The sequence below is a fragment of the Haliaeetus albicilla genome, chromosome 4, assembly GCF_947461875.1.
Source record: "Haliaeetus albicilla chromosome 4, bHalAlb1.1, whole genome shotgun sequence".
NCBI lineage: Eukaryota > Metazoa > Chordata > Aves > Accipitriformes > Accipitridae > Haliaeetus > Haliaeetus albicilla.
The window spans coordinates 49,057,531-49,082,851 of record NC_091486.1 but is presented as its reverse complement, the minus strand read 5'-3'; the positions used below and the strand labels follow the sequence as shown (position 1 = coordinate 49,082,851).

General features: G+C 52.1%; 1 protein-coding gene across 5 annotated transcripts in view; it reads right to left on the bottom strand.

The window, feature by feature from the left end:
* CASZ1 (castor zinc finger 1) overlaps positions 1 to 25,321 on the bottom strand; it is a 212,326-nt gene that overhangs the window by 102,082 nt on the left and 84,923 nt on the right. For 3 of the 5 annotated variants that reach the window (XM_069782508.1, XM_069782510.1, XM_069782509.1), the window contains one exon: positions 11,977 to 12,062. In XM_069782508.1, the coding sequence (XP_069638609.1) occupies positions 11,977 to 11,980 (4 nt within the window). In that variant the 5' untranslated portion in view covers positions 11,981 to 12,062. The remainder of the gene's footprint in view (positions 1 to 11,976; positions 12,063 to 25,321) is intronic. The other 2 variants (XM_069782511.1, XM_069782512.1) reach the window with 1 other exon arrangement.

The window sequence follows — 25,321 nt, the reverse complement described above, 5'->3', positions numbered from 1 at the left end:
CGGAGGCACCAGAAACCACTGCCCAAGGGCAGGTCCCAGGCTGGGCAAGACCCATTCCTGCAGAGCACAGGGCAAGCACAAAACAAAAAGGTGATTTCTCTCTAGAGGAGCTGCAAGCCAGCTTGTGTTCCTGCACAGACATGCTTGGATGCAAACAAAAACGCGAGCACATGCCATGTGCACACACACACGTTCACACATAAGTGTACAAACATGTATACGGCTCCTGCCACACACTGGCGTGATGCCCGCCTGGGTGCCCAGGACAGGGCTGGATTGTCACAGACATTTTAGCAGAGACTGTCCTGCTCTGGACATATGTGGGAGGCCTGATGCCACGGAGATGGCAAGTGGCTCTGGATAGACAGGAGCTGCTACCCTACTTACTCCCCAGGGTAATGACTCGCTCCCCCAGCAACTGTGTCCTGAAACGGGCTGGGTCTCACCAGCAGATGGGGAAAGGCTTTCAACATGCAGCCCAGGAAGCAACAGACATGGAACAGGCAGAGAAACAGGCTGGATTTTACAGGACTGATGCTGTGGAGTAGGGATGGTCTCCATAAATTCACTCTGCATTTGACACGGCTTGGGCAGGAGCAAGAGGCAGAAAGGAGGGAAGGCAGAGGGAGCCTGGCACGTTATCAGCTCTGCTCTACCTGCCCCATCAAAGGCAGAGGCTGTGTCAGCCCTGCTTCCATGCAGGGCACTGAGGTGGGTACAGCAGGATGCTGCGGACTGTCCCTGATGGAGCAGGTGGGACAGCAGGGAAGTGAGGGGAGATAATGGAGGAGGTAAGAAATGGACAGCAAGACCCCAGAGGAGACCTCGGACAACACACAGTGGGGACCGACTGCGACCCCTCCTCTGGGATGTGACAGCAGCATTCCCACCACAGGAACAGGGAGGGAAGGCAAAGCATCCCCTCGTGCGGGAGACACAGTGACAAGTGCATGCAGAGAGATGCCCATGATGCAGCACGCGTGCATCCGCGTGGGCTGGCCCTGCTTGTGCAACGAGGCTGCCTGAGCATCGCCGGTGCTGACACAGGGGATATGCGAGCACGCACGCAAGTGACTCTGAGCAACCCTGGGTACACACCAATGCTGCGCGTGCACACGCGCCGGCACAGCACCGGCAGGGACATGTGTGCCTGTGCACGAGGCTATGTGTGCAGGGAAGTGGCACATGGACACCACCGTGAAGAGGCAGCAAAGACCCCAGAGAAAGCGCGGCTGCGGCCCCTCGGGAGCCCTGGCAGTGGGCCGGAGGGGGTGTGGGGAGCAGCGGCGGGCGGTAAGTGTGAGGCAGACGCAGCGATTGCATTACTGAAGGAGCCCGGGCTGGCAGTGCCGAGCTATCGTCCCTATAATCCTGTTAGCCAGCAATCTCCATTCCGAAAGAGCTTCATTTCTTTGTGAATATTTGTAAACTAGATATCTAATGGAAAATTATAGGAAAATTATAGTGAAATTCATGACGAAGAAATCCGATTAGCCCTAATTCAATTATGCCATCTTAGCCCACACAGCACATTTCCCATTTTTTTCCCATAAATACCAATGCCAGGGGTCCGGGTAATCAAATAAAATTGAAAATCATCTTCCCATTAAATTCAATTAGCTGCAATTTCTAAAGCCTATCAGAGATTTTAATTACTAAATTATAAAATTCTCCAATGCTAAATTGAAACTAAAAAAATTGCACATCCTTGTATTTCAGAAGAAAAAAACCTAGCAGAAACCTTGAAAAATACCCTTCTCCTCCCATCAGCACCCACGTGAGCACGGGTCTAGGCAGGCTTCACCAGAGAAATCATCATGGAGGGAGGTGAACCAGGCCTAGGGAAGAAGGTGGCTACCTCTGAGGGAAATCGGACATCAGCTGAGATTAAAACCTAAAATCCAGCCCTAATTACAACTGAGTTGGGTTGAAAGAGGAAAGGGGAGAGGCTAGCGATCCCAGCATCTTTGCTCCCTTTTCCCAGATGAGCTTCTGAGTTCTAGCTGGTTCTCTGCACTTCTGCACTGCTCTGCCAGTGACTAGCAACGAGCCACCGCGCTCCTCTAGCCAGCGTAACAGCCGAGACTCTCTAGGAGCTGAAACGAGTTTTGCCTGCAAATGGGCTCCGTGAGGCAGTCCCTCGAGTCTCTGTGTGCCAAACCCAGGGCAGGAGAGCTGGTGATGCCCAGAGGGAAGCAGGAGGGCAGATGCTAGCTTTGTGCTTCTGATAAAGCTTCTTGAATAATAGCCATGCAAGCCCGGTCCTGACACTGAATTAAGGGAAGCTGGAGCCTTCAGCAAACTGATTTAGCTTGAAGCACTACTTCAGCGAACACGTGGGATGTTCCAGAGGAGGGGGACGTGATCACCCTTCCCTGATAGCACAGGGAACTCTCTGAGTTCACAGAGGCACCAGGCAGGCAAGCCCATCCCTAAACTGTTCTTTATTCAACAACCAAACCAAGCAGGCAAATGGGGAACCAACAAAGCCTGTGCCTACAGATGCTCTCTTCCAGCCCTGCTTCTCCAGGGACCAACATGGCACAGCAACGTGTGGAGGGGCAATTAACTGTGTGAACAAGCAGTGGGAGGAGAAGTGAAGCTCAGCTCTCCAGTTACAATACTTGACCCTCCATAAGGCAGCGAGTGAGGATTTTCCGACACCACTTTTATGCCAGAGAGCACCTTTGCATGGTACCCTAAAGGGTTTATTCATGCGCTAACATAAACGAAGCCAGTTTCTAATGCATTTCACAGCTTTAACTAGGTGCTCAGGCTGCCCCGAACCAGGCCGATACTCGGTTTAATTTACTGGGCGCCCGAAAGTTGCCAGCAGGGAGTTGCCCACAAACAGAACAACAACAAAAAAGTTAATGATCTGGGCTTTTTCTTTAATAAATAGGCAAACTGGCTGAGCCGGATTGTTGGCTGGGATTCGTCTCCCCTTTATCACCCTGGAGCTTCTGTGACACATTCTCCAAATCATCAGCATTTTGCAATTTGAGGTCGTTACCAAATACTATTTTTTTGCCAAGGAAGGGAGAAAAATAAATTAATAATTAAGAAGCCCAAGCAGGGAGAGGCTGTGGGTTGGATGGCGCTGCCACCTCCGCGGAGATTGCTCAGGCACCTGGCAGCCCGCCCAGCGCGCACCTCGGTCGCCGGCTCACCCTGGAATGTGGTGCTGGCACCCAAGTGCTACTTGATTTTACTACGAATTAATCAAAGTCTCTTCTGCAAACGTCTAACACTAAATCACCACTGGCTGAGCTTCAAATGCAATTCCCCTGTTCCAGGGATTCTGCGCAAGGAGATTACCAGCTCCAGGTGAAAAGCTGAAGGGGGTTTCCTCTTTGCACATCTCCTGGTACTCCAAGGCATCAGCCTCTCCCAGCTGGAAGGAGAATAGATTTCCTGCAACTCTTCTCCCGCTCACAGCAGGTAACCGCACAGACATTCAAGATATGCTGGGATAAATCCGTCTGTGCTGCCTGACTAGAGTGTACTAACACCAGAGAGGAATTTGACTTGACTGCGAGCCGATGCAGACAGCAGAAGACTGAATTTGTAGCGTGCGTGTGCCTGCGCCCTTGTGTTCACATAGCTGTGGATGCATCTACACATGAGGACATGCAGAGATGTGAACCTGTGAGATCTTGCATGGGTACAGCTGTCGGCACATTTGTGCACATGTATGTGCACAGCCTCATGGCACCGTGTGGGCAAGCAGCCACCCAGGTGTACAGAGCTGTGCAGTCAGATGTTGCGTGGCTGTCCACAGCCAGAGGTACACAGAATTCCTCTGCAGGCGTTCTTGCCGTGTCAATGTGTGCGTGCCTCATTTGTCTCCAAACTTGCAGTACCGAGCACCCTCCTCGTCGTGGCCGGTCCCCCAGAAGGCAGTGTGTTGCATGCAGCTGGTGCTCAGGATGGCAACAGCACACGTCCCCACACCACTCTAGAGAAACAGCACTGCCCTGAGCCATGGGCGACTTGCATTCCCCTCTCCACACTTTGCCTGTCTCAGAGCCCTCTCATATTTTCAGTGCTCACTAGACCATGAATTCACCTTCATACCAGTTACAGGGTTATTTAGCTTCTCCCTACGCCAATAACCACCAAACTTTCACTGGCAGCTCGTCTTTCTCCCGGGAGACGTGAAGTGCTCCTCTCTCACCTGCCCATGGTGCCCCCACCCACGCACACCCACCAGGAGCACAGGGGACAGATCCCCAAGCAGGATACAGTAGCTAGTGACATTGCTCACCTGCCAGCGACAGTCTCTTATCCCCCCTCACATCTACACTGTGAGAAAGAGCAACAGAGCAGAGGAGTTAAAAACCAGATGGACAGAGTGAAATAGAGGAGAGGGAGACAGAGAGAGAGACAGAAGAGGAAAAGGGTGATAAAGCAAAAACAGTACAAATGGAGGAAAAAAACCCAAGACAACAAAGAAAAGAGCAGAGAGGGAGGCAGGAAGAGCACAGGCACATACTGTGTTTTTTTGCTCCTGCACACCCCACAAAGCAACACTCTCCAGCTCTTGACACTAATGTATTCTACAGCTCTCCCTGAAATCTTAGGGATCAACTAGACAGCCTCTGTACAGCAGCTGGACCAGCTGTGCATGGGCTGGGACACTGAGGAGTAATGAGGGTGATCTGCCTGGATGGGAAACATGGGGCTCCCCACTGGGGTGCCCGAAGGCTGTGGGAGCGCAGAAAACCCGAAACGAACGAGTGAAACCTCCGTGCAGGGCCATGCACAAGGAAGGTCAGCAGCGTGTCCCTTTTACTGATCCTCTGTCACAAGGAAACCCTCTCTGCTCTCCTTCGCTGGCCCAGAGCCACCTCTGCCACTCACCCTCCCACTGGCTCAGAGCCATCTTTGCCTGTTCCCCCTGCTGCAGACCTGTAAGGCACCTTTTTGCCAGCTTTCCCCTCCACTGCCACAGCACCCGTCTCTTGGCATCATGTCTTTGGCCCAAGGCCTTGATGCTCACCCCTGGCCACGTGGGCTTGCTCCCTGGTCTCCTGGGCTTTCCCATTCTGACTGAACATTTCCCAGCTGAAGCAAGTGCTGCAGCAACATTTCACTCTGAAACCAAGCATGTGCTGACAGCAAGTAGCATCCCCAGGAGCTCCTTCCTGGCTCCCAGGGCTGTGCATGGCCAGATGCAGCTGACGAGGTGCACAAGCCACTGCACAACTTGTGGTGCCTCTTCCCCCATCCGCGCCACCCCCCAGGGTCTGGCCCAAGCTGTGTCTGCCACAATTCACCCTTCCCACCCGTCCCACCGTGGCTGTCCCCACCTCCCGTCCCACACAGCCCCTTGGAGCAGCTTGGCCCCCTATCCCAGGGGACAAAATCCCTCGTGCTTTGGCCCAGGGAGTTGACCTCTCTGCTGCTGTCATAGAGAGCTCAAAGTGGGCACTTTGTTATCTTACCACAATTGTGGTCCTGGCATAAAACTCAAACATGACTCCTCTTCTCCAGTGAGTGTGCAACGACACATTCCCACAAGCACAGGGTGTGCACAGGCACAGGTCTGCACACATTAAACGGAATAGCGTGGATCTGGGAAAGGAGTTGAGGGGGGACAGAACTGCTCTTGTCCCTGAGGCAGTCGTAGCTGTCCTTACCTAAAACCAGAGACTGTAATACAGAAGGAACTGCAAGAGCCCAAAGGGACGAGAACAGGAAAGACTGAAGCAGTAGCTCTGGCACAAGCTCATCACAGTCAAACACTTTCCCCTGTCCTCAAGCTTCCTTGGGACAGTTCCTACTGCTAGAGTTTCTGCTGGATTTGCATGGCCACCCTGCAAAGGCAGATCTGGGGAAACACGGCAGAGACACCCCCGTTGCCTCACCTGCCCCAGGAGCACACCCCAGCCTCCTGCTTTCCCCATATCGCCATTAAAAAAAAGCTCTGTGCAAACAATAGATCAATAGAGCCCCCGCCTCTTCGGAAGGAAAACAAACACCCGGATCACCGCAAATTAGAGAATGTTTCGCTTCACTTCATCCAAACAGGCTGACAATTTTTTTGGGTTGTTGCCACGGCGACAGAATAACACAGCGTTCAGCCTGTTGCAGAACAATCAATTAAGTTAATGCCTCGGAGTGCCTGTTTACTCTTCCATTTAGGAGGTGCTGCTCTCGCTTACTGTTTCTCTCTTGCTTGTTTTAAATTTCTCATCCTTTGCTTCCTGCTCCTATTTCTTCCCTATTTAACCTAAAATAAAGTCCCTCCCCTCAACTACCTCCTGCTTTGTAAGGAGCCTCCCACTTTTCAGAATGATCACCCGAAATAAAGTTTGTTCCTCCCTCTGACTTCCGTAATTTCTCCTTTCTTCCTGGAAAAACAAAGAGAGACTGGGGATTTACCTTTACCTTTCACAATACAGCCCTGTCCCCTCCTCCTGGTGTGCCTAGGAACTTGCAAAGTTTCTAAACTTCTCCAGGGCAGAGTGGGCTGGCCACCTTCTAAAGTGGCAGGAGTAACTCTGCTTTTAACAAGATGATGTAACTCTTGAGCTAAAGACCTATGAAGTGAACAGAAACCCTTCCACTATTGCTATTTTTTACACTGTGAGCCATAACCATAAATGAAGACCCATCTTGGGCTAAATGCTATTTAAAAAGGAGAACTATAGAAGGGCCTCACAAGTGTCTAGGTCTCATCCTACAGTCCATGTCGAATGAAACTTCTAAATATGTGCTTAAATGACTTTGGCTTAAGCAAAATTCAACCCAATGCTCAAAGCATTTTGCTCAACTGAAGCCTCGCTAGGATACTTTAAAGGGGGCACCATTGCCAGAAGATTGTGGCAGATCCATCATTGCAGTCCTTTAAAATAAACGAACGGTAAAGCACGTCTCGGCTCTGGCCCTGACCACCAGAAGGACGCCAGGCCTTTAACCAACTCACATGCTCTTGCCACTGATCTTGCGGGTTTATTTCCTGCCTCACAGTCAGCATGAGCAGTGACACTTGGCTGTGTAGCTTCACTGCCTGTCTGCAGTCACTTTCCCACCCTTGCCCAGTGAGCTGAGATAACAGCCCTGGGTCTCCCCACAGCCCTCCTGCAGGCTCTGCAGCACGTTACAGGGCACCAAAATCACAGCTCCACCATCCTGCGGGCAAAGTAAGGTACCAGGGAGTAAAAGGATTTATCCAAGGGCAAGCCTGAGATATAATCCAGGGCTTCCACCTCCTGATCTCTCTGCACCCTGGTGCTGTATTCCTCATGAGCACAATATTCCTATGCTTTTAGCTTTGAAACTCCAGGAAAAGTGTCCACCTCCCTCATATCCTCATACACCGAAATGAAAGGAAAAGACAAATTCAAGCACGATGTGAAAACATGCAGATTCCATGATATTGTCTTCTTATCCTGCCACTAGCAACAAGTGCCTAAATGTAAAGCGTACATTAATTTAGTATTGAGCAGATGGAACAAAACTGTAGACAGAGCAGACAGGGGAGAGGGGGGCTCAGACACAAGGAAAAATTACAGGAATAGGGTCAATTACGACACTTGCCCTCCCCTTCCCAAGCTGGATCCTTTTCAAAGGACTCTGTTCTCACAAGCTGCCACCACTTGTGCCCTGCCACACTGCTCACTGGGGAGCGGTGAGGCTGGGTCTGTGCAGGCTGCAGGACAGCCGTGCCGGGCAGGCCCCACTGACGCACTCCTTCTCCTCCTCCCCAAGAAGAAGTTGTCAGCAGAACCTGTTGGAGCAGGGGCTCGTTGACTGCTCCCTGTCCATTACAGCCCAGATTATAAGCATATTGCACAGTGCTCTCTGCACGGTGCTGGGGAAATCCAATACGCTGAAAGGTTAATGCAATCAATTAGGGTGACAAGGAAGTAGAGTAAAGCCTTCTGAGTAGATGAAAGGGAAAGAGAGATGGAGACAGAGAAAAGCAAAGAGAAGCAGGGGGGGAAGGAGCAAAGGAAGGCGAGTGGGAGGAGGAGGAAGATGGTACACAGGGCTTGCGTTGTAGGCTGCAGGGCACTGGTGTGGCCAAGGGCACTATCCTGCCCCAGCACAAATGGGGTGGTGTGTGATCCACAGGGGCAAGGCAGGCCATGAATCCCTGAGGCAGCAGGTGGGCCAGGGCTCCCCCTTCTTGGCTTCTCCTGCCCTCTCCTGCAATGTGCGGAGCCCTGCTCAAACCACAGCTGCCCAGGATGTCCTGCTGCCAGCCTGCTCCCTAATACCGTTCACGTGGGAGACTGGCAAAACTCTCCCTGTGCCTTTGCTGCACAGCTACCCAGAAGGGATGGAAGCAACTGCTTGGGTTTAGAGTTGCCATGCAAGGCAAAGGACCTCAGCAAGCCATAGGGAAGCATAAGGGGAGGAGAAAGAAGGAACAGGAAGGACAGAGAGAACTTCCTCTGGCTGTTCATGCACTGTGCACAGAGAAAAGTGAAGATGAACACGTGGCATCTCTCTGTAAACCTCTTAGAGACACTGGTCATCGCCACCGTCCACTTGCCTGCACCTACCCCTGGTGTCACAAGGAATTTTTCTTTTGGTCTGGCTGTGTGGGAGCTCAGCCTTGCCAGTGTTGGGAGCACCTGTAAAAGAGGTGAGATCTCTTCTTTCTTATTTCTCCAGCCTCCTTCCACATGTGCCAATCTGGGCTGCCCTGCAAGGCCAGAGGACAAACCCCTGCCAAATCCCAGCTGCAGCAGGTTCACCTCTGCCTGCTGAGACAGTTTGATGAGGATGCAGTGGCACTCAGCCCACCAGCACAGCACAGAGATCCCAGTGTCATAATGTGCATCCTGCTGCTCTGTCCTGCAGGGCACAGGCCTTTGCCCGGGACATTCAGCTCAGGGGAGAGCCCTGTCCTTCCCCTCCAGCCCCCCTGAGCCACTGCAGGCTGGCTGAGCTTCTGCTCTCTGACCCCCCAAGCGGCACAGTACTTCATTAACCTGGGCTGACAGGTCAGCCAGTGCAGCCCCTTCCTACCACGGCTCCTGCTCACGCACAGCTCGGCCTAGGAGAACGTGACACCAGCTCATTAGGACAAATTATTACTCTATAACCCCTGCCGCAATGTCCCTTAATATGCCTATTTAGCAAGAGACAAGTCCTGGTGGGCTCTTCGGCATTAAAACAACCTCACAAATCACCAGAGGCACAAGCACCGTGATCTCCGCTTCCGGGGGCGGAGGACAGGGCAGCTGTACCCCGGCTGGGTGCTGGAGGGGTGCTGAGTCCTGTGCTGTTCTGCTGCAGATAAAATGAAACTCTTGGTGCTGCTGGGGGGGATGCTTTGCAGGCAAGGAGTTGCCATCTGACTGTGGCTCACCGTGCAGCCAAACGTGCGCCCAAGTTTCAGAACAATGAGGTGATGTTCCCCGGTTGAAATCCACTGCAAAAGTATTCTGGGAGGCCCATTCAAACTGCTGGGCCTGCTTCACTCTGCCTCATCTCTGCCTAACTCTGCCCTCCAGCACTACCACCTGTGTCATGTTCCACATGAGACCTACAAGATTCAAATGTTTCCTCTGTTTCCCTGGGATAGACGTGAAGTCAGCGCCTGGCTTCACAAATTCGGCCGCAACACTAACCCTACTTGCTAGCTCCTTGCAGGTTAACCAGCAAAGCCAGAGAGCAAGTTTGGAAGTTGACACTGTTGGCAGGCACCGTGCGCTGCCTCCCCACGTAAGGCTGTGCTAAACTCCGGGGGAGTAAGCCCATTGCACATGAAAGCAGTCGGCTTGCACCTTGCGGGGAGAACAGGACTGCAGGCTGTCTGGGGCTAATCCAGAGATTACAGAACCTCCGCAATTTTGGGCACAGTGAGTGAGATATCACTGGGGAAGACAGAAACACAGGCAAATGTCAGAGGAAGGCTGCTACTGAACAGGAACGGGGAGCATGAGGAAATCAACCTCCAGCCTGACCTGTAGGAGAGGGAAAAGGGAAAAAGAAAACAGTGATTCATATAACAGAGCACCAAAGAGAGGTGAGAGAGAGAAGGGGCAGTGGTGCCATACCAGGCAGGAGAGAGTGAGGAAGAAAAGCAACAGAAAGAAGAAAGAGAAGAAAGTGTGAAAAGTGTGTAATGCTGGGCACAGAGGAAGGCAGAATGACAGCAAATGGACAGAGAAATGAGGGACCTGAGAGAAAGAGATGGAGGGAGGGCGGGAGGAAAAGGAGGAGAAAAGAGCAAGAATAGCCACGCAGCGAGGAGCACGCGGGCGAGGCAGAGCACTGTAACCAGGGTTGTGAAGCATGAAAAGGGAAGAATCTGCCTGTTCCTTTCAGCGCTCGGAGCATGGCGCTCGGTGGTGACCTACACTGTGCCTGGCTGTGATCACGTTTTCAGGGCCACTGCCTGCCGATCCCAAACAATGATGGGGAGCCTTTGAAGTCAGAGAAAGAAGCCGCAATGTGAACTGGGGACTTTCTTTTTTTTTTTCTTTTTTTTCCCCCCATTTTTTTAAGGGCGGGGGGAAGGAGGGAGGAAAAGGAAGGGCTGAAGTGGCGGGGGGAAGGTTGGGGGAGAGGTTGCAAGGACAAAACAGAGAGTTGCTCTCGGCGGGGTGTCCCGAAACGAGAGAGACAAAAAGAAAACAAACAGTTTATGAGTAGGGCACATGCTGCCTGTGTCTGCATGCCCCGCGCTGCCGGCCCCCCGTGCTCCCAGGGAGGCTTCTGTTCCCCAGCAATGATGGATGGACGCATAGGGCCATTCAGGCCTGCCATGTTACAGCAACAGTATTTACATAACACTGGCCTTCCACCGGTCACCTCTGACACTGCCCAGCCTGGCTTGGGGCCCCCTCCCGCCCCAGCCAGCCCGGGCCCCTCTTGATACCGCTCGGACTCAGCCTATGAGCTCCCTGACGCTGGGCCTCAGGGGTCCCCACTACTGCAGGGATGCTCTAAGCGCAGACACACCGCAGTGAGTGCTCCCAGCACCTCTGAGGTGATGTCCCACAGGGCAGAGCACTCCCCACCCTCCCCACCGCTACTGCCATTCCTGCCCTGGCCTGGTATTCAGACTTGCCTTGGTGCCTGGGGAGGGAGAGGAGCAATGGGAGAGGCTAGACTTGGCGGCGCTGCAGAGGGTACAGCACAGAGACGTGGGGAAAAGAGTGGGAACTCTTTGGCTGACACACAAGGGAGCCCTGTGGTCCTCCCGGGGCCAGGAGGAGGAGGCAAGGACAGCAGGAACTGCCTTGGCGTGGCAGGGACTTCTCAGTGAGCATCACTTGAGGTGGCATAGGGACTCGCTTACCCACCACATGGAGACGAGGCTTTTAAAGAGAGGCAATCACCTTTCACTTCTCTGGGCTCTGGGCCTCTAATTCTTATCAGGCATGGACTAAGTGACCATCCAGCTCTAGGAGACTGCGAAGTTGGGTGTTTTGTGCAATAACACAGACCATGAGGGTCTAGGTAAAGGGAAAACCCAGAAAAGTCAGAATTCTGCTGGAGACACAGAGCTGCTTCCATCCTACCAGCATGATGCTGCAGTCTGAATGGATAAAAATGTGCCAGAGGAGGAGGAGAGCATGCACATCACCATCTTAAATTATGTGAACTGAGCTCAGCAAAACTTCACAGTAGATGAAGACTGCATCCTATTCAGTGAGAGGACCTTATCCATCTCCCACCAGCCCACATGGACAAAGATAAAGCAGTACCCTCCTCACCAAAGCCCTTACACACATTTTATCTGTAAAGATAGAGGCAGTAGAGAAGATACTGAGGAAAACCCACAGTGACAAAACCAGGTGCCCAGAACAACTGGTGTACAAAGACAAAGATGAGATTAGGACACACACAGGCCATGTCTGCATTAGACCTTCTTGTATTTTCATGTCTCTTTATAGCTAACAACAGGCCAATCCCAGAAGTTCTAGTGCAGACAGCCACAGCGAGCAGGCCATAAAGTGTGAGAGACACACAGAGGAAAAGAGAACCCAGGAGGGCGTAGTGACATACCCATTGCAGTCTGAAGTCTCTCCTACCTTTCGGAGATTTCAAGGCCTGGTTTCTTGCCTCTTTTTTAGCTCTAAACTCACTTCATCCTGGGGAAGGAAGAGACAGACTCCAGTTAATACACAGGGCACACCTGACCAAGAGCCAAGGCACAGACACTCACAAAAGCTGGGTGAGAACTCAGCTGCAAGCGGGGCCAGCATGGGGCATTCAGACTTCGCACGGGAACGAAGTGCCTTCCTGCTCCTGGCTCCACCATGCAGTGCCATGCACACCACGAGACACACATCACTCCTGCACCTAACTGTGCATAAGACTCCTAAAAAGGACTGGGAATAATTTAGCATAGAGAGAGCACTGGCTCTCTCAGGCCATTACGCTCATTCTCTCAGGCCATTACTGGCCTGAATCCTGCTTCCCAGGTACCACAGACAGACCTCGTGCTGGTCTGCACCATACTCTGCCCACACATCCAAGGGTGCTTTCTGGTCCATGCCAAATTTTTCCCTTTCCAATCTTCCCATTTCCTCTGCTGACCCCTCTTTCCCAGAGGTTCACCAGTGTGTTAATGCTGAGGGCTCCCTTGCACACCAATGAGGCACAAGATGACGGGGTGCAGGACTGGGTCCCAAGGCACTGAACCCCCTTATCCACTCATCTGTGCGTCTTCCTTCCTGGAGAATGCAGAGAGCGAGGAGGAAAGAGAAAAGGGACAGGGGAAAAAAAGTCACAGCAAAACACATGAAAAGTAAATTGAATTATTTAAAACCATATGTTCCAAAAATGTGACAGAGCATAAAAGCCATGCCGTGAGACTTCCGGAGGGGGTTATCCTGCACAGGCAGGGTGGGAGGACAGCTCGCGGGAGGGGGAGGACTGCTCCACACTCAGCCAGCCAGGGACTTCCCTCTCCCAGAGCCGGAAGGTGGCAGGGAGCACAGGGTGGCTTCATGCACAATGGCAAGGGTGCTTGGCCCATTCCTGCAGTCTCTGTTTTGCAACCCTGCCAAAACAGCTATCACAACTGCCCGAGACGTGGCAGTGAAATGAAAAACTGGCCCGAGGTCACGCACAGTGAGTCTGTGGTTGAATCCAGGAGCCCCAACCGCCTGCATCAAGCACCAGCTCACAGCATGCCTCTCTCTCCAGGGTGCAGCAAAGCGTGCCGCAACTCAGCTCCTTGTAGGGACCCTGCTTTAGCCCCTTGGAGAGCAAAAGTGAGAGGGACTTGGCTCTGGGGACTCTCTGCTGCCGCTGTGGCTCGCCCCTGTGTTTTGGGGCCCTGGTGCTCCATGCGTGCGGACGGCCTCCTCCTGTCACTCACACTCCACCGCTGCCTGCACGCTGCGCCAAAGATAGATGCCTGGTGTTGGCTGGGACCCAGAGTGGGAAGGAGGTGGTGAGATATCCCAGATGGATGGACGGACACGGAACGCAGGGAGCCCCTCGGGTGAGGAAGATGCATAACCAGCCTGTCTCCTTCCTTTCCCACTCAAATCCTTGTGCTAACAAGGCTGAGGGCACGGCTGGAGTAACAGCTCCCCCACTTGAGGTCCTTCTCCCACCCTGGCACCCTCTGTCCTTCTGGCTCTCTCATCCCCTCTCCCACCTTTTTCTTCCCTTTGTTCTTCCCTTCTTCCTTGCTCTTTCCATCGCTTTCTCTGCTATTCTGTCATGCTCTTTTTTCTCTCCCTCCCTTTTGTTCTCTCCCCCTTTACTGAGCTCTCTGCCTGTAACTCTCTCTGCCTTCCTGGCTTCACTCCCTCGCCCCTGTGCACGGTCAATTCTTGGGTTTGAGTTTTTAATTGTTTTTTTTACTCCCCTTCTTTCGGCCGCAGCTTATCAATGATGCAAGAGGAATAACGCCAATTTACTTAGAATGTGTAATCCCCAAATCAGATTGGGGGATTGTATGAGGCAATATGACCTTGCATATGTCTCCATTAAAGCCAGCCAGGCCTCCTCTTGTATTCTGTGTTCCCAGTACATATTTAGACAGATAACGCTAATTGTACTTGACATGTCCTCTTAAGGATGGACTCTTCCCTCCCCCAGCTCTGCCTGCTTCCCTGCCTGACAATGCGCCAGAGCAGAGCCCGCTCGCTTGCAGCGTGGCACGGCACGGCACCTGCGGGGCTGGCTGGCCGGGTAGGCATCCAGCACAGCCCGCGCGTCCAGCTCCGCTGCGAGAGTGCCAGCCGTCCTCCCCAGCGCTGCACGCCTCCAGGAGGGAAATGAGGCCGGCTAGCACTGATAGGGCAAGGAGCAGGGGCAGGGGGAGCATTGCTGGGACATAGTTAATCTGAGATTACACACTGTTACTGTGACCATCTTGGATTCTACAGAAACATGAGCAACGTGTTGCCACCTCTGAAGCCATGGGTGCCACCTCACCCTGCCCCTCTTCTTGCTTACCCCACTGCCACCCTCCCTCCTCCTCCTCCTCCCTACCTTGTCCCTGCCTCCTTGCTCTCCTCCATGGCGCTTCCCCTTTGACTTGCTCCAGCCCCCTCTTCTGACTCAGGAGACCAAAGGCTGGCTCCCTCCCCTGAGTCAGAGGAAGACAAACCTTCCGGGGACAGGCCCCAGCCATGACATAATACCCCTCAGCAGAAAGCACGAAGCTCCAAAGCATTCGGACAAAGAGAGGAGACTTGCTCGCCATGACCATCTTTGAAGCCTCCCTCCTTTCCAAGGAAGGGCTTCCACCCCACACCTCTCAGCTCCCACATCTAGGCATAAAGCTCTTTGGATAAATATTTGTATTTGGCTACTGGCCTGTGGATCCCAGCTCCAGCTTCTAGGCAACACCGTGAAGAAATCATAGAATCATAGAATAGTTTCGGTTGGAAGGGACCTTTAAAGGTCATCTAGTCCACCCCCCCCCGCGATAAGCAGGGACATCTTCAACTAGATCAGGTTGCCCAGAGCCCCGTCCAACCTGACCTTGAATGTTTCCTGCAATGGGGCTACTACAGCCTCTCTGGGCAACTTGTTCCAGTGTTTCACCACCCTCATCACAAAAAATGTCTTCCTTGTATCTAGTTTAAATTTACCCTCTTTTAGCTTAAAACCATTACCCCTTGTCCTACTGCAACAGGCGCTGCTAAAAAGTTTTCCCCCATCTTTCTTATAAGCCCCCTTTAAGCACTGAAAGGCTGCCTCTTCCCCGTGCCTGCCCATACATCGCTGCTCTAGAGCAGACAAGCAGGACGCAGGAGGAGGAGGGGAGCTTATTCCAAGGAAACCAATGGATCCAAACTCTTCGCCAAAGTGGACTCAGATTTTTTTTTTCCCCTTGACACAACATCCTAATTCGACTTTTTCAGTATCTTTCCTTCAACAACCTTTTTTCCTTCCTCCCCTTCCTACCCGGCAACTGCGCATTTATTAATTCATGAGGCACTAATTAGTTCTTTGTTTAATTTTGTGTTAAACAGACTGACCGGAATGATAACGACTTGCAGCGTTGCATTACGGTCCCCAACCGCCCCTGTTTTCTGACAACAAGGGAGCGCAGTGAGACTGGCGTGATGAACCCCAATTCCCACTCCAGTTGCACTTCATTAAGTCAAAATGTGACAAGAAGCTTAGAGAGCAACTTTCAGATCGGATCGCACATAACAATTGGGCAGGAAACTTTCCGAGGGGGAAGCGGGAGAGGCACTTGCAGTGAAGGCTGGCACCACGCACAATTCCCCGGCGTGCCTGCCTTAAAGGAGCCAGCTCAGGCTGCCGGCCGAGGCAGGACTGAGGGCACGTGCTGGCAGTGAGGGGTGCTGGGGGAGGAAGAGGAGAGGAAGGGCGACAAGCCAAGCCAAATGCACAGCAGGGCAGGGCAGGAGGCGTCACTCCTTTCCGCTCCCCTCGGTTTCATTTGCAATGATGGGTTGTGTTGGCAGTCCGTGGGATGCGCAACCGAGGACCCCAGGCAGCATAATCCCTCAGCAAGTCACTCAGGGAACTCTGAGGGCATCTTTAGGCACCTTCATCTCCATGCCTCAGTTTCCCACCCGTAGCTCTACGGTGAAACAGCTGGTGATCCTCAGCTGCTATTGAGTTGTCAAGAACTACACAATTATAATGGAGTCCCCTAAACTGCAAAGGGAGAGGTCGAATATTGGCACCCACATTGCTAAAATGAGAAGTGAAGGAACAGCTCTGACACCAGGAAGGACGGCTACTCTCACAGGGAAAGAGCTGTGCCTTCCTTTAACTTCGTAGAGCGCCTGACGCTCCAGTGGCACTACCAATTTTTGAAACTGTCCTGATCAGTCTGGTATCAGCAATAAACTTCGTAAGCCGCAGAGCAAGTGCCCTGCATCCTGAGCTCGGCCCTACAGGTGGGAATACAGCCACCACAGCACAGCCAGTCCTTGAGCTCTCTGCTGAGTGCCGCATGTGCCTCACTAGTAGGAGCTACGGCACAGGGTTTGGGCACGTGGGCACGTGTCTGGCCTGGCCCAAGCCTCACCTGGCCAAAAAAGTCTGAGCACGACTTATGCCTTGGCACTGGCCAACAAGGGACTGACAAACAGACGACACAGCCTGGGTCATAACCAGGCTCAGCTGGATCTGTCACAGCCTTGTTGGCACACAAGGGTGTACAGCATATGGCCAACTCCTTGAGCCCCTTTTGGCTCACTGAAGTGCAGTGAAATGTAAACAGCCTACAAGAAAGTGAAAAGGGTCTTAAAACACCTCCCGAGAGGGTGAGTGGGTGTGAAAAGGAAAAGAGGACTTCCTAAGCACACAGAACATGGAAGTTTTGCAGCAGTTCAAAACGCACCTTCTGTTATTGCATGGACACCAGCTGTGGGAATAAGCCAAGATCACACAAAAGTAAAATGAGCTGGGAGGTCTCAATGCCTTTTCTAGCAGGTATTTTTCCACACTTCTCCCTCATCCCTCTCCCTCCTTCCCCAGGAAAGGAAGACTCATCCCTAGCCTTGCTCTGCAGAGGCCCAAAGCTCAATTAAGGTCCAAAACACTGGCAAAGCCACGTGAGGGACTCTCTGTTAAGGGTCACATCAGGACTGGGGAGTGACACTTGAGCTGTGTGAGTGTGCACAGCAGCATGTCCTGAACAGGGCAGGGGCAGAGGAGTGAGCACTGTGACCAAAGCCTCTGAGTCTCAGGGGATGCCTGCATAGCATCAGTCTCTACGTGCATTATCAGTATTTTCACCTGAGTGAGCTCTAAATGTACGAGTCTTTGGGGAAGGGGCCAGGCTGCAGCAAGGTATCACAGCATGGTGTTTGCCAGTACACTCATAGCTGAACAACACACGGATCTGCTAGCAGACGTGTTTGTGCTGGCTTCCATCTTTCATGAATCTGGAATGCAGCAGGGACCTCTGTGACTGACAAAAAGACTGTTCCTCCATGACAGAAATCCCAGGAAGACACCAGATCCCTCTTATTTCAGTTCTGCATGTGCTCTGGATCCCATAAAAAGGCATATGCAGATATTAACACTCAGCTGGAGGGCTGGTCTGGTATCCAGAAAGGGCAAAAGCACCCATTAACACCTGAAGCAAGGATAACTGAGAAGGTCCAGGATTGCTGGGGACAAGAAACACCCCCTACTGTCACCAGCCCGACAAGCCTTCTTGGTTTTGCAGAAGGGCTGGAATATCCTGGGTGCTCTATAAATACAGTTGGGCCTTGTCATCTGCTGAGTAGATGTTTCAGAACAAAAGGCAGCTACAAACCCCATCTCTTTCCTCTGCAAGCCCAGCCTGGGCTCTGGGCCATGGACCCTGCCCAGGCACTGATGCTCAGAGGAATGCAGCTCACGCCCTCCCTCAGGAGTGAGGGGATGGGGCAGCGGCACAGAAACGTCCCCAGTCTGGCCCAAGCCTGGCCTGAGCAGGGGGAGAAGCTGGTGAGCCAAGGTGAGGAACCGGCACAACCAACAGGGCAGAGCAAGGGGCAGCTGAAGGACACCCCGCACGCTCTCACCACACAGTCACACCCAGCTATCATCTCCTCCCGATCTTGGGCTGCTCAGGGAAAAAAGCATAGGCTGAAGGGGAGGGAAACTCATGTTATCTCCCATTTTCCCCTTTTTCAGCTGCCATTACAAGGCAATACCAGTAGCGCAATACAAACCAACTACATCCACTGATTGTTAGGGCTACACAGCTGCCAGTGTGCTCCACAAAGTTTTGTGCTGAAAATGAGGGTAACAAGCATCCCAAATAGGTCATGGTCTGCCCCTTCTCCCTAAAACAACAGGCTGAAATGTCCTAGACTCCATCCCCAATCCTCTTTAACCAGGAAAACTCTCCTCCCAGGATTACGGGCCCACTGCCCCCCTTCTCTTCCCCTCCATCTGGCTGGGAGCAGCCTGGGACCGAGTGCTCTTCCCAGCCCTGGGAGAACCCTGCAGTTTCTCTCTCATAAAAAAGAAAAATGGGAGCTATAAAAAAGGCAAAGAAAAGAGAAGCAAAGCAAAGGGAAATCACTGCGAAGGAAGAAAAGAGCAAAGCCCCCCTTCCCTTCCCACCCTTTCCCCATTACCTGCCTTTTAGCACTGGGTAGAGCCGCCTGCTTCATTGCTCCTGAGGACTCCCCTTCGGCACAGCACTCCCCGGGGAAATCCTGCCCTGCCTCTCACCCCTTCCCCCTCTGCTCAAACCTGTTGAGCAGAGCCCAGTCCAGCTCAATAAAGGTGATGCAAAAAGAAGGAGCAAAACTAGTGCTGGACAGCAGAAAAGGGACAGGGGCCATGCTGAAGGTAACCCTGCAGCTCAGTGCCCATCAGCCGCCTCTGGTCTGCTGAAGCCAGGCATGGGACAGAGGGAAGGGAGACAGCAGCCCTGCTGGTCCCAATCCACTGCTGGTCTCAGCTTCCCAGCACTGATGGCACCCAGGACCAGGAAAGGCCCCAGACCCCCACCTCGCAGCGCAGCTACGGCACCGCCTAGCACAGCGGCGGGGGGGGGGGGGTGCCAAGGGAGGATCTCAAGGAGTTCACCTCCCGCCCTGACATCTGTAAAGCACAGCAGTCCCCAAACTTGGCATTCGGCAGCCCTGGGCTGGCTCCTGCTAATTTGCTGTCAGGCTGCCTAAGCAAACCAATTAAAACTAATCATTAATTATAAAAAAGAGAGAGAGAAAAAGACCCTGCACAAATGGAGAACTGGAAAGGGCATGGGGAAAAGAAGGACAGGAGGGAGCAGTGAGAAAGAAGAGAGCCTGAGAAAGGGGTGGAGGGGTAGAAAAGGACTTTAAAATCCGCAGCACAGAGCTTTGGATGAAGGTAGCAGAAGGGCAAGTGGTATCCCAGGGCAGGGTGGGGAAAAGGCAGAGGTGAGGGAAGCAGGGGGGACCCCAGGGAAAAGCGACAGTGCCGAGGACGGTGAGGCACATGCAGAGACCGGGTCCTGCCGTGGTGGGAGCCGGCACCATCGACATAGCCACGAGGCCAGCTCCACGCTCCCTCCGCCGTCCCAGCCCCGGCAGGGCCCTACCATAGCCAGAGGGGCAGGAGCTGCAGTTCGGCAGAGGAGCAGGCCCTTGCCAATGTGCGAGACGAGGGCAGAGGAGGAGGAGGGTGCAGGGGGAGCAGAGCAAGCGAGGAGGACAGAGCCAGGGGTGTGCACCAGGACTCAGGAGCGCTGTCCCTCCATGTCAGGGCTACCGGCTCTCTCAGAGCAAATGCCTTAGATGGGGATGAAAAATGGGGCATTTATGAAAAGCCCCTGATTATGCGGATTTGGCTGGGGCCCTGGCTCAATCGCTGTCGCTCCCGCTGGCTCCCCACGAGCTCTGGTGGCAGAGAACCCCGGCAGCTGTCAGCGCAGCCAGCACGCCCCCGCCGCTGCCGCCCCCGCGCCACCGTTTTGTTCCCCGGACCCGCACACACGCACGCTTCCCAACACCCCTTTTGAAGAGCCTCAGGCCCACATCGGGCTGGCGGATGGCGGAGAGGTGGGGGCAGTGCCATGGAAACGGGCCCTTTCCTGGGGAAACGCGCTGCCGGCCCCCCCCCCTCCTCGTCCCGGGTGCCCCTTTTGAGGAGCTGTCAGGACCCTGAGTGAGTGTCACACGACCCAAGGACCAGGCGTGACCAAGCCTATTTTCTGCCTCAAATTTGATTGATTAAAAAACTTTTTAGGAAAACCATGTTAAAAGACAAAAAAAGAAAAAAGAGGAAAGAAAAAAATTAAACAGAAAGGGACAAGGGGGTGGGGGAAAAGGGAAAGGCCTCTGTGCTGGGTTTCCCTGGCAATAGCACCAGGGGACAAGTGTCAGAGGCAGATAAACAGCATAACCAGGCCGAAAATAAAGGTCAAAAGAAGCATGAAACTTAACACAACAGTGATTAAGATAATGATGAAGCAGGGGACCCCAGGAAAAAAACTAAGTGTGACACACAGAAACACACATATACGCTCCAAGTGATGGCCCAAGAGACCTGGTATGTGGGAAGAGGTGACAGGGCTTGCTAGGCCCTGGGGGTACCTGGACAAGGATGGAAGCAGAGGAAAAAACAAAGTGGAGGATTTGGGGAGAGGGGGTCTGCGATTTCCCCCCAGGCTGGCTGCTGTAGGTCGAGCCTGCCCAAAGCCAACAAGACCCCAGAGCCAAGGGGACCCTCCCATAACACAGACACTCTGTTCCAGCCAAGCAGTCCTTGAATTCGCAACCAAATTCCTCAAAAGAGCTTCCCTGATGCTGGGAGGAGAGCCCAAGTGGGTGTGAATTAGGGAGGCCCTGCTGACATCGACAGAGCTGTGCTGGTTTACGCTGGCTCGAGATCTGGCTCTTTGCCTTTAAGCAACTGGTATAAAAAGCCTCAGAGATGCCAAGAGGGAAGGATGCTGGTCAGACCTCCCTGCCCACCTCCTCTCCCTTGCCAAGGCTAATTCTGCAGAGAAAAGCCCAGGAAGGCTGAAGGATTCAGGAAGCAAGTCCAAGAACGTCATACCCTTTGGCATTTACCTACTCCATCTCAAAATCTCCAGGATGATCTCACGTTTTTGGAGCCCAGCTTAGGACTTTCAGTTGCCCGGGACTGGCTATGTTACTGTCGCCAAGAGGCAGCAAAGAAATTGCAAATTGTTCACCAGCTTCTTCTTCTGCGAGTCTGGAACTTCAAAGCTTGTGCAATAGAAAGCGCAGAAACACAAAAGGCTTTCCACCTTTTCTGCACCACTTTGCCATTGGGAGTAACTCTGGTCCCCTGGAAAGTGTCCCTGCTCTGCCTTTTCTGGCACACCAGAGTCCTGATGCAGAGTCATCTTTAGGGGTTCCAGTGGGATGGGGCCAAGGAAGATGCCTGCAGCCAGTGCTGGACTTGTCGCTTGCACTTTGCCTCCAGTGCAAGGGACCACTACCTCACTTGTTTCCTTAAGTTTCCACAAGTAGCTCAAATTCGGACAGAACACTGGTTAGAAAAGGATTGTTCTTCCTGCCAAGTATCTTGGGGAAAGTAATTTTTCAGTTGAAAATTTTCTTCCATGTAGTGTTTATCATGAGGAAGAGCAAAGAAATGTTTTCACAAAAAGGGTTGAAAAAGTGATACATATATGTTTATACATGCACACAGGCACACACTCCACTCTGTCAGAAAGCTGTTTTCCATCAAATATATTTCAATGCAAAATTTCTAGCATCATATTCATGTGTCTCCCCCCTCCCCCATCATTTATATTCATGGTCTTTTGTAAAGAATGATTCAATTAAACCACCAATGTTCCTCGCTAGGAGGAGAGTCTGAACAGTGAGAGGAACTCCCCAAAAGTAGAGCTGGGTCAGGCAAGGCTTTGCTGGACTGGGAGAGGAACCTGAACATCCACCAAAGATGTGCAGGTTAGAGGGGCTGGGACACCACTACCTCACACCTCCAGAAAAACAGCACATCTGAGTGTGTCAGCTCCAGCTATTAAAAAAAAAAAGAAAAAAAATCACTGCTCCAATCCCTGACATTATTGGCTGAAAAATGTGATTTGAAAAATAATAATAGAAAACAAGGCCTTTTTAAATTTCATTTTTGAGCCATTACAGTTCATGTTTTCATTCCTTTTTTTTTTCCTCCTTGGTAATCAGAAGAGCAAGAAATGTGATTAAAAACTAAAAAAAAACAAACAAATAATGAAAGCTGAGATTCTCATTCGGTCTCCTGTGTCCAGAAACATGGACTTTAAGGGAAAACACCAAATGTCCTTAGACACAGGGTAAAATGAGGGCTTGGCAATGTTATGTTTTGGTTAATGCTGTTATGAAATGTACAGAAAGTCTAAGATACCAAAGATACTTGTAAACATATTCTTAGGTTTTCCTCCCTGCACATCTGATAACAAAGATTTAACACACGCTCAGATGCGTGCACACAACCCTGAAATGGGATGAGCAAACTAGTGTTGGGGACGCGTGTGCGAAATTCTATTAAAGTTGAAATCCCCTCAATGACGGAGCTGGTTCTGTTTTACTTTTTGCAGGGAAAAACAAGCCCCTCTCTCAAAACAGACAGTGGAACCTTGAGTTTTTATGCACAGATATAAGATTACTACTCAGCAATAGTAAGACCCTTTTATCAAAATCTTTTTTGCATTTTCCAATGAAAATAATACTCTGCATTTCAAAAAGCTTTGTGAGCAAAGATCAGTTTCACCTCCTAACGTGCTTAAACTGATTTCTCTTGTTCAGAAAGAAAACCCAGCAACTTTGGCAACAAAACAAAATGAAAAAAGGAACATGCCAGCTACAAAAAAGACCTGGAGTAAAGGCGCAGATACTTTTCCAGCAGCACACCTTCCCCTTCCCTCACCTCTCCTGGCAGCCTCAGCTCAGCCAAGGAGCACCTTCGTCTGGCCGCTGCTCCCTGACAGCGGCACCGTTCGGTCCCCACTGGCAGGCAAAAAGCAGCAGTCACCAGCACAGAGAAAAACGCCAGTGCCTCGGCTGCCCAGCAGTGTGCCAGCAGGTCGGGACGGGCGCATGCCGTGGGCTTCCAGGCTACCAGGGCAATCAGCTCATAGGGAACATACTCTGACACGTGTGTCCCTGTACATGCAGGACCAAATGATCGTACACACCTCGCAAACGTGTGCGGAGCGCACAAAACTCCCTCGCCATGGCCGAGGAACTGTCAGGAGAACACAAGCAAAAGCTGCTTCTTGACAGCGAGTCATTTATATTTTAGCTTCGTTCCATTATCCTAACGAATCCTTCATCAGCAGATGCAATATTAACAGCAGAAAATCAGCTCATTACATCCGGGGGGATTTCATCAAGTTGACAATCATATATGCAGCTACCCGAGCCTGGAGAGGACAGTGCTCTCGTTATTTAGTTATCTTGGTTTCATCTTAGAGGCTTTTTCTTTCTTTCTTTCTTTTTGGGGGTGGGGGTTCATGGTTAGGGGGTGTTTCCCAAAGAACTGCCAGATCCAGAGCTTTTAGGATGCTGGTCCACAGACAGATGCACTCCACTGGGAAATGCTCCAGCTCATCCACAGTAGCTGCAGCTGTTAAAGGGAAAAAAAAAAACCCCTCACACAACCTGCAACCTCTGGAGCTCTGAGGGCATTTCTCTGTGGAGTTCAGACTCCAGAGGGGGGTTTGCATCCTATACAGCTCCTGCCTTGTGTCCATGAACATCTGGAGTAGCTGTTCCGGTTCTTCTGCTCCAGGCAGGACTCCCCACTTAACACTCTGAAGGGTCTCTCTCTGCAGGTGTCCTTATCCAACTGCAGTGTCCCCAGAGGGATAAGATGCATTTAAAGAGTCTGGGATTTTGTGATGAACTTCCCAGGCAAGCAACAGAAAAGGCAGCCCAAATGAGTTGAAGGGGAGAAGATGGGAGTAACAGGGAGAATTAAAGGATGAGTTCAGAAGATTGTGGGGCTCTCTCCTGCGTTGTCTAGGGAGCATTAAACTACACAGCTGAGGAAGCCAGAGAAGACTGGAAGGACACCTTTTGATAATGCACTAGAACATGGCTGAAATAATCCACAGATCATCTTGTGCAACATCTAGGTGAAAACATTGAGTCTTTGTTCTTCTTCCCCCACATATTCTTGCTTTAAAATTACGGGAATGGGCATGCACATTTTTCACAGTCACTCCAGGGGCTACAGGTTGAGGAGCCCTGCAGCAGAAAGGCAGCTTGCGTTCCCCCTGCTAACCAGCAGAGCAGCCAGATGAGGGCTGACAGGAGCTCCCCATGCCTGTGCACTGCACCAAGCACACCAGCAGCTCCCCAGGCAACTCAAGGTGGGGCATGGAGCGCTTTCAGAGCTGCCAAAAAACCAGCAACACCGAGAAGCACGTTCCTGAGTGCCTGCACAGCTGGGGTCTGGCTAATACTGCCTTCAAAAGACCTTCCTGCTCTGCCTCCCTTACTAAGGGTCTTCCTCAGTAACAGCAGCCAAAGAAGTCCTTGGCACCTCCAGTCTGAAGAGTCACTCCCTGCAGCCTCAGGCCTACAAAGGAGCTTTTCTGCTCACCCTGAGATTCCCTGGAAGAACAGGGATCTCCTGCCGAGTTCTCACTCACACATGGTGGGTGCCTTTGCCACCATGTCAAGCAAAGACTGGTGATTTCAGCCAGAGCGCAACAATCTGGCTTCCAGGACTTCCTCTCCATCGGGGGATGAAGCTGGAGAGACTAGTCTGGAACTGGACATGGACCATTCATGGCAGATACCTGCTTCTGGACAAGCCTCTCTGCTGCTCAGCCTCAACCACTCAACATAGCTGAAGGAAGAAGTTGAGCTCACATCTCCTCCAGCTCAGAGGGGGCTGGGATGGGCATTTTACATTTTCCCAGCAGGGCTGGATTTCTGCACAGCAAGGAATATGTTCCCGGGACGTCAACTCCAATCTCTACTGCGCTCTGACAGATTTAAGCTCCAGTTTGTCCGACAACATCCCAAAGTGTAAGAAACTGGGGGCAGACTCTCTAATCAGGCTGTAGGACAAAGGCCCGGTCTGACCCTGTCACTTCCACTTACTCTTGCTGTCTGTCTTGCTCCCCCCACCCTCTCGGCAGCCTCCCTGCCCACCCTCGGCTGCCCTCCCTTCCCTAACACAGCTGGGCTAATCCTGCTCCTCCCGCGTCCAGCGCAAATCCTCCCCAGAGTAAACCAATCCTGGGAATTTTTATTAGATTATCAGCCTGCCAGCTCAGTGCTGGCTGGACTAATCCTAATCAGGACTGATTTCTATTAGCCAGCTTCAGGGAGGAGCTATGCTGTCCCAGCACCCCAGGCCCACACTGGGGGAGCCCAAGGCCTTTTAGCCCATTCTATTCAAATTTTCCTTTTAGAAAGGAAAAAATTTAGTCCAGGATCGCTGGCTGCAGCAAATGCAAAGTTTGCATGTGGGCTGCATGCAC